The sequence below is a fragment of the Grampus griseus genome, assembly GCF_964374135.1.
Source record: "Grampus griseus genome assembly, chromosome: 18".
In the NCBI taxonomy this organism is placed as follows: Eukaryota; Metazoa; Chordata; class Mammalia; order Artiodactyla; family Delphinidae; genus Grampus; species Grampus griseus.
In genome coordinates, this window is record NC_139012.1 from 32,614,427 (window position 1) to 32,622,595 (window position 8,169).

General features: G+C 36.9%; 1 protein-coding gene across 2 annotated transcripts in view; it reads left to right on the forward strand.

The window, feature by feature from the left end:
* The window catches only part of DIS3 (DIS3 homolog, exosome endoribonuclease and 3'-5' exoribonuclease), a 28,674-nt gene extending 21,019 nt beyond the window's left edge, over positions 1-7,655 (forward strand). For both annotated transcript variants that reach the window (XM_082675770.1, XM_082675769.1), the window contains exons 15-21: positions 20-106; positions 2,216-2,372; positions 3,672-3,886; positions 3,995-4,163; positions 4,291-4,449; positions 5,402-5,524; positions 6,172-7,655. In XM_082675770.1, coding sequence (XP_082531896.1) covers positions 20-106; positions 2,216-2,372; positions 3,672-3,886; positions 3,995-4,163; positions 4,291-4,449; positions 5,402-5,524; positions 6,172-6,255 — 994 coding nt within the window. In that variant the 3' untranslated portion in view covers positions 6,256-7,655. The remainder of the gene's footprint in view (positions 1-19; positions 107-2,215; positions 2,373-3,671; positions 3,887-3,994; positions 4,164-4,290; positions 4,450-5,401; positions 5,525-6,171) is intronic.
* Positions 7,656-8,169: the final 514 nt, after the last annotated feature.

Consider the following 8,169-nt stretch of genomic DNA (forward strand, 5'->3'; position numbering starts at 1 on the left):
ACCTCTTTATCTTATTTAGGGCTTTGACTCTTTCTTCTCCAGAAGTTCGATTCCACATGGACAGTGAAACTCATGATCCTATAGATCTGCAGACCAAGGAACTTAGGTATGCAATTTTTTTGATGGGTAGTAGATAAGATTTTGATTTTAAGGTAATATCTAGTATATATATTAATAAAACATATTTGTACCCCAAATATCTATTTTTAGTAGGGTTATGATTTCTGCAGAGTTTTTTTTACTTATGAAATATAGAGAAAAGTAAATGATTTCACTTTCTAGTCTTTTTTATATAAAACCTATGTATCTTATTTATAAGATAAATATTATAAAAGGAAAACTGCCAGTTTGGTTTGTCTTAATGTGTGGTATATTAGAACTTGACTAGTAATAGCTATGGTAAGTAAAGGAAGATTACCCTCATTAATTTCTTATGTATTTAATAGAGAATATACTGTGATAGGGTAGAATAGTGGCCAAACACTGGGCTTTGAAGCCAGACTGCCTAGATTTGGATCCCACTTCTGCCAGTGACTCCGGTCAAGTTATTTGACCTCTCTATGACTCGATTTATTTGTCAGTAAAATAGGATTGGTAATGGTACCTACCTCATAGGGTGTTGCGAAGAATAGTCAGAGGTTAGGTATTGTTGTTACAGTTTTATTGATTTGGGCTAAGATTTAGGGAGCAAGGTTGTTTTGGATTAAATCAGAGTTAGGCCTCTTTTCCATGCCTGTTATGTAAGGTGATCTGAAATTAATCATGCATTTACACTTTTCTAGTAGATGACCAAGGATTAAAAATGGGAATATTCTCAAGTTTGTTAGTTAGGACCAGTGTGTGCGTTATAGCATTAGAGCTAAAATTTAAAAATACCTTTGGGTGAATTTCTGTGCAAATAAGTCTAATGTTAATAGGAACAGTGAACCCAATACCAAGGGCTTTTTTGAGGAAGATCTTGAATCTAGTTTTGCCAAAGCAGAACATCACCCATTTCTTCTTACCAAGAAGAAAAACCACATTTCTAAGAGATTGTCCCATAGTTTTAAAGGTACAATTAGAGGTCTTCCTAATATTAAAAAAAAAAAATTAATATATTTTAGGAATCTTGTCAAGAAGTTATAAGATGTTGTTAAAAATGGAAACATGAATGACAGATTAATAATGCATGTTCAGTAACTTGGGAGAAAGAAAGCACTATTAAACAACACAGATCATTTACTAAACTAAATTTTAAGTGGACATAGGCTATGTAGAATGAAAAACAATATCACATTGGTTAAGAGCTTTGAAGTCAGATTATATGGGCTCAGATCCTGTTTCTACTAATAATTCTAATCTTGAGCAAGAGAATAATGTTACACATCTTTAGTTTTCTCACCTGCAAAACAGGACTAATATCTATATCTATATATATATATACATGTGTGTGTATATGTATTGTATATGTGTATGTATACACACACACATATCGCAATGTATATAGCACTTATAGCACAATGCCTGGGCCATAATACGCACCCAAAATAGCTATTTTAAATATCTCTTCGTTTTGGGGTGAAAGTTTATTAGTGAAAGTTTTCATTTTTTTAAAGCCAAAATTGATATGACCTAAATAGCTTTTAATTCTTAGAAAACTTTATTTCTGTGGACTTATAATTGAATAAAAATCTCTTTGTACTCAGTATAAAGAGGTGAAAATGCTTATGATTTAGATTTTATATATTACTAGAGTTACTAAAGCTTCTGGTTTTTTTTTTTTTTGCGGTACGCGGGCCTCTCACTGTTGTGGCCTCTCCCGTTGCGGAGCACAGGCTCCGGACGCGCAGGCTCAGCGGCCATGGCTTACGGGCCCAGCCGCTCCGCGGCATGTGGGATCTTCCCGGTGCGGGGCACGAACCCGTAGTCCCCTGCACCGGCAGGCGGACTCTCAACCACTGCGCCACCAGGGAAGCCCAAAGCTTCTGTTTTTTATTGCCATTTGTAAAGTCTCTTCTAGCGTGAGATTTACTCATGGAGTAGATGCCTAGTAAGAGATCGTTAGCACAGTAGCTGAGAAATGAAAGGGATACTAAGTTCTTAAAAAAACACATGTGCATACACACATGAATGTTTACATAGGAATTTTCATTATCTCTTGGTAGAGAAGGTAACCTGTGAACGATATATAGAAGTCTCATTCTTTTTCCTTATTTAACGATTTTGCCATTGGCAGAGAAACAAATTCCATGGTGGAAGAATTTATGTTACTTGCCAACATCTCTGTTGCAAAAAAAATTCACGAAGAATTTCCTGAGCATGCTCTGCTTCGAAAACATCCTGCCCCTCCTCCATCAAATTACGAAATTCTTGTTAAGGCAGCTAAATCCAAGGTAAGGTCACATAGTTTGAAAAAGCATCTGTATTTGTGTAGTGATCCAGGCATTGCACTGAATAATCTATATTTACATTTCCATAAAACTTTTGTTGTCTCCTGATGCAAAAATATGCCCGTAGTTCTTTCAATTAAAAAAGAAGTCATCTAACTTGGGTGTGGTCATCTCTTCGCACCTTGAAATCATTTGTTTAATAAAATCCTTTAATGTCTTTAAATAAAGAGAGCCCTATACTAAAGCCAGATATTCCAGACTAAGTTATTTATAATATCCTGAACATATTAAGCTCTTCCATATCTCTGTGCCTTTACACATGTTTTTTATGCCTGTATTATTTCATGCCTCCTCCAAACTGTCTACCTCTAGAGACTTAACAGATAGTTTTTTTTTTCTCTTTATCTTCAACTCACTTAAGCCCTCTTTATGTCATGTCCCTAAGAAAGAAGTCCATTTTTGCATATGTGGAAAAAAGGAAAAACATAGAAAGGGCACCCGTTTCCTCAGCCCCTTATGCTCCCTGCTTCTGGTTAGTAGACTTATTTAGGCATGATTATCCCTACACTTGGGGTGACTGTGGCTTGGATTTCAGGGTATTATTCTAACAGGATGACGTTGATTTCTGATTTTTCAGACCTTTATGGTGGGCCTGCTCCTATCATATCCATCAGAACAGAATCAGCTTCTCCTCTGCTCTAAGGATTGTACTGTACTGTAAATTGGAGAATTTTCTCTTACTGTCCTATTTCTTTCTATGACCTGGGTAGAGGAAGGAAGATATAAGTATTTTTGCCTCATCTCCCAAAGTAAAACAAGCAGCCAATTGCTGTATCAGCACGTTGAGCTGTAGTAACCAATACAGTTTTATTTTGCCTCTGATCTTCTACTTTGAATGGAGGGAAACTCTGCAGAGAAAATCCAGATATGCTGAAAAATATCCAGATCTACTTTGATTTTTTTCTGCCCCAACAGAGATAAGGCAAGTACAGATTGGACTTTGAGAGATAGCACTACTGCTCCCAATATTCTCTTCCCCTTGAAATTTCTTAAGAATGTTGATACTGTAGTACCTTCAAATGCGTTCAGAAAAATTTAAGGTTTAATGTTGCAAAAAACAGCCATTACTTTTTATGACTTTATTTTTAGTTCTCCTAGGTTTAGGGTAAAAGATATAAACACTGAATATGTGGTCAAAAACCACCATATTTGTTCAATCTGATTGGTTATATTTTGAAGACATGCTGGTAGTGATTTTAAAATGTTTAATATGATGCGTTTTCCCCTCTTTTTTATCCACAGAATTTGGAAATTAAAACTGATACAGCCAAGGCTTTGGCTGACTCTTTGGACCAGGCTGATTCACTTACCTTCCCATATCTAAACACCCTGTTAAGAATATTGGCAACTCGCTGCATGATGCAAGCTGTGTACTTCTGCTCTGGAATGGATACTGATTTTCATCACTATGGCTTAGCGTCCCCAATATACACACATTTTACTTCACCCATCCGAAGGTACTTTTTCCTTATGAAATTAGAGATAGAAAACAGTTGATTTCAAATTTTAAAAGGACATTTTAATGATAACATAGCATGATTCTTATTTCTCCTTCATATATCTAGATACGCAGACATCGTCGTTCATCGGTTATTGGCTGTGGCTGTCGGGGCTGACTGCACTTACCCAGAGTTGACAGACAAACACAAGCTTGCAGAAGTATGTAAAAATCTCAATTTTCGGCACAAAATGGCACAGTACGCTCAGCGTGCATCTGTGGCTTTTCATACCCAGGTATTTGCCTTCTATCACTAATGTTAGAAATGAAGTTTCGTTCACTTTTAATTGCAGAATTTTTTTTTTTTGTTAACTTCAAAATATCTTAAGACAATCCTTGATAAGGTTGTATGCTTTTTTACAGTTATTTTTCAAAAGCAAAGGAATAGTAAGTGAAGAAGCTTATATTCTATTTGTGAGAAAGAATGCTCTTGTGGTGTTAATTCCAAAGTATGGATTAGAAGGTACAGTGTTTTTTGAAGAAAAGGACAAACCAAAGCCACGGCTTACTTACGATGATGAGGTACAGTATTTCTAATGTTTTTATTTTGGCTTTTTTTGGAGGGGGGACAGTTGCAAATGGTACCTATAAAGGGTAAAATTATTTTTGTACCCTACAGAACTTTATGCTAGCTAAGCTTATCGTTTTACTCACTATTTCTCAGCTCAGTGTTTCTTGCCATATACAAAAGTTTTTCTTGATTTCTTTCTTTTATACCATGAAAAGTTTTCCCCTCTAAGGAAAACTTGAATTATGCTTTGTCCCTAGTGGACAAATGGATTAAAGTAAAGGAATAAATGGCTGTTTATAGCTCCAAGAAGGGAATTTTTTCAACCAATTCCAAGTGTCTCTTACCTGACACACTCCCTACTTCCCTAATCTTAGTAGAACTACAGAACAGTAAATTCTGCCCACATTACCTTTGTGCTCCTGTATAACACCAACAATTTGCTAATTAAAGGGGTGAGAATCCTACAGTTAATGAATATATATTGGGACCACATTGGGACCCAATAAATATATATTGGGACCACATAAAGTAAAGGAATAAATGGCTGTTTATAGCTCCAAGAAGGGAATTTTTTCAACCAATTCCAAGTGTCTCTTACCTGACACACTCCCTACTTCCCTAATCTTAGTAAAACTACAGAACAATAAATTCTGCCCACATTACCTTTGTGCTCCTGTATAACACCAACAATTTGCTAATTAAAGGGGTGAGAATCCTACAGTTAATGAATATATATTGGGACCACATTAATGAAAGGGGGAGGTTTGCACATAATTAGGTCATATGTATGAGTTTGTTAGATTAGTGGTTTTTGTTATGTTGAACACCTAGATACTGAATAAATATTGAAGTTATTTTAGAATTTAAACTTTTAAATTAATATGGAAGATAAATTATAAAGAATTAGAACCAAGCCTCAAGTGTAAGAAAGCAATTAAAAATAGTAAAATGTGTTTTGTTTAGATACCATCACTTAAAGTAGAAGATACAGTGTTTCATATATTTGATAAAGTTAAAGTGAAAATCATGTTAGACTCATCTAATCTTCAGCATCAGAAGATCCGAATGTCCCTGGTAGAACCACAGGTAAGACCAAACTTAGAGTGTCCATGTTGTGGTGGAATAAACAGTATGTATTTTGTGAAAGAGAGTGATATAGTCATAAGTTATTCCTGTTTAAGGATAGAATCCTGTAAGTATTGTGGAAGACAAATATCTGCATAGGAAATCCTATTTTCTCACTGATTTCCTTAGGCCATGGGAACCCAGGCATCTGGGCTTCTTCTGAGGTCCTTGGGGCCAAAAGTGGAGTTCTGAGATCTGCCTAGTTCTTTCTGAAATCCGCACTTTTGAAGATCAAGTTAAAGTGTGTTTCCACCTAAGACATTGGTTCTTAACCTTGGCTCTGCCCTCGACACACCTGAGGCCTCTGATCCTGACAGAGTGGCTCACAGCTAGGATAAATTGAACGTTTTGGTTAAACCCACCCTTCCCAGATGACATGCTTCTACCTGCTGAGATCATGTCTGCCTTTTACATTCTGAACCACTGTTCCTTTGTGTGTGAAATACATACCAACACATATATCCTGTGGAAAATCTGCTCCTTCTTCCCCCTACCACCCCTGCATCTTTTTGAACTTAAAAGCGTCAGTGGGGAAGGGGAAGATGAGAAAGATTTATTCCTTATTTTACGCTTTTACTCATCTATTTTTCCCATTTGCATTACTTTAGATACCAGGAATAAGCGTTCCTACTGATACTTCAAACATGGACATTAGTGAACCAGAGACAAAGAAGAAGAAGCTTCAAAAATAGCTACAGTCAAGAAAAAAAAAGCTTCAAAGATTGGTTTCCTTAAAAAAAAAATCTTGAGGGAACACTTGTAAACCTAAGAAGTGTGTGATAGTTTGTTACTTCTAAGCACATTTTAATAATTTTTGAAATTTGCATTTTTATTGAACTGTTGACTGTGTCTGTCCCATCATACTACTTCCTTTCTGGATTGAACAGAACTATTTATGCAGAAAAATTCGATTGAATAACCATCACTTAAATAGTGACAGGATAACAACTTGAGGGATCTGTAAAGATCATTTAAAGGGAGCACTCATCTGCTTACTGAAGAGGAGATGAATTTTGCATAAGTAATTTGATTATCTACTATTGATAGAAAAAAACTGTAATTTTCCTATGGAGAAAATATAACATTTTTAGAAGGAACAGTCTATTCTTTCTGAGTCTTGAAAGCTGTCAGTGTGTGGTACGGCAGTTTTTAGATTTCAAGACAGTGAAGTCAGGAGCTGTCAGGGACTTCAGCATTTAATCTCCTTTGCCACCTTTAATTTACCTGACTTATACTAAGTGTTCCTGTACTGTTAAAAAGCCTCCTGCATTTTATTAGTGGTTCTTGAACAGCTGTGAATGTTTGGGAATTGGGTGTTGAAGGAAGGTGAAGTAGAATATTTTGATCTAACTGGAAAAATAGTTTTTTTTTAATACCAGATAATAAGTGTGATCATCATCCTTGACCTTCAGCTCAAATATCTCCCCGAAAATAAGGCATTAGGGTTCAAAGAAAGAATAGAGATGGCCCTTTAAACATCACATCGTGTTACTTATAAAATAAGGAGGCAATTAATAATGGCTTTTAAATTGCATATATATCAGATTATGGAGGAAAGGAGGGGTTGCATGAGGACATTAAAGGGAACAGATTGAAGTACTGCTACTTGGTGTGCCCGTGCCTACTTCCTTGTCAACCACAAAGATTATTAATGATAAAATAGGTGTCTTCAAGAATATTTCGAGATAGAGTTACCTTAAAACATTTTACTTGGCTCATTCAATTTCTGAAGTACCGACACTGTACCAGGTTCCTCACCAGTCAAGTAAACGATCTCTGCCCTGAAGGAGCTTGCAGTACAGTGAGAAGTGACTGGCGAACACATCGGCAGGTGTAGTAAGTGAGAATAGTTCCAATGTGTACATTCAGGCACTTCAGTAATTAAAATGATTGTTCCCATTTCCTGTTACTGAGGAAAACATCCATACATTGAGGCAGAACTTGTTTCATTCGGAGAGCCTTGAGGGGACTAACGCCTAAAGCGGTGGGCAAGCCTTTTCTGTGAAGGCCGGACAAGTCAGGCTGTGCCAGCCGGGTGGTTTCTGTCACAACCATAGCTCTCCACTCACTCCTCTGCTCTTACAGAATGAAAGCAGCCATGGACTATATGTAAACAACCGAGCATGGCTACGTTCCGACAAGACCTTGTTTACGGGCAGGGAAATTGAAATAATTTCCTAATTTTCATGTGTTTAACAAAATACTACTAAATTCAATTTCCATGCTGCACCTTTCCCCCCAGCCATTGAAAAATTCTTTGCTCATGGGCCATAGTTTACCTGCAGTCGAGGAAAAGGAAGGCTTCTGGGTAAAACAAGGCTATGCTGACCTCACATCGGCCTTTCCAGGTTTGTTTTCTTACACCTCTTCTATGAAGAAGGCCTGCTTCAGGCTCTAGTCCTTGTTGAGTAGTTCAAGATGACCAGAAACCTTATTTTCACCCTGAAGCCTCTTCCTTGCTAATCTGAAATGCTTTGAATGCCACTACTTATGCTACACAGCTGACATGAAATAGTTCATTTAAAAAGCACTGTTTGGGCTTCCCTGGTGACGCAGTGGTTGAGAGTCCGCCTGCCGATGCAGGGCACATGGGTTCGTGCCCCGGT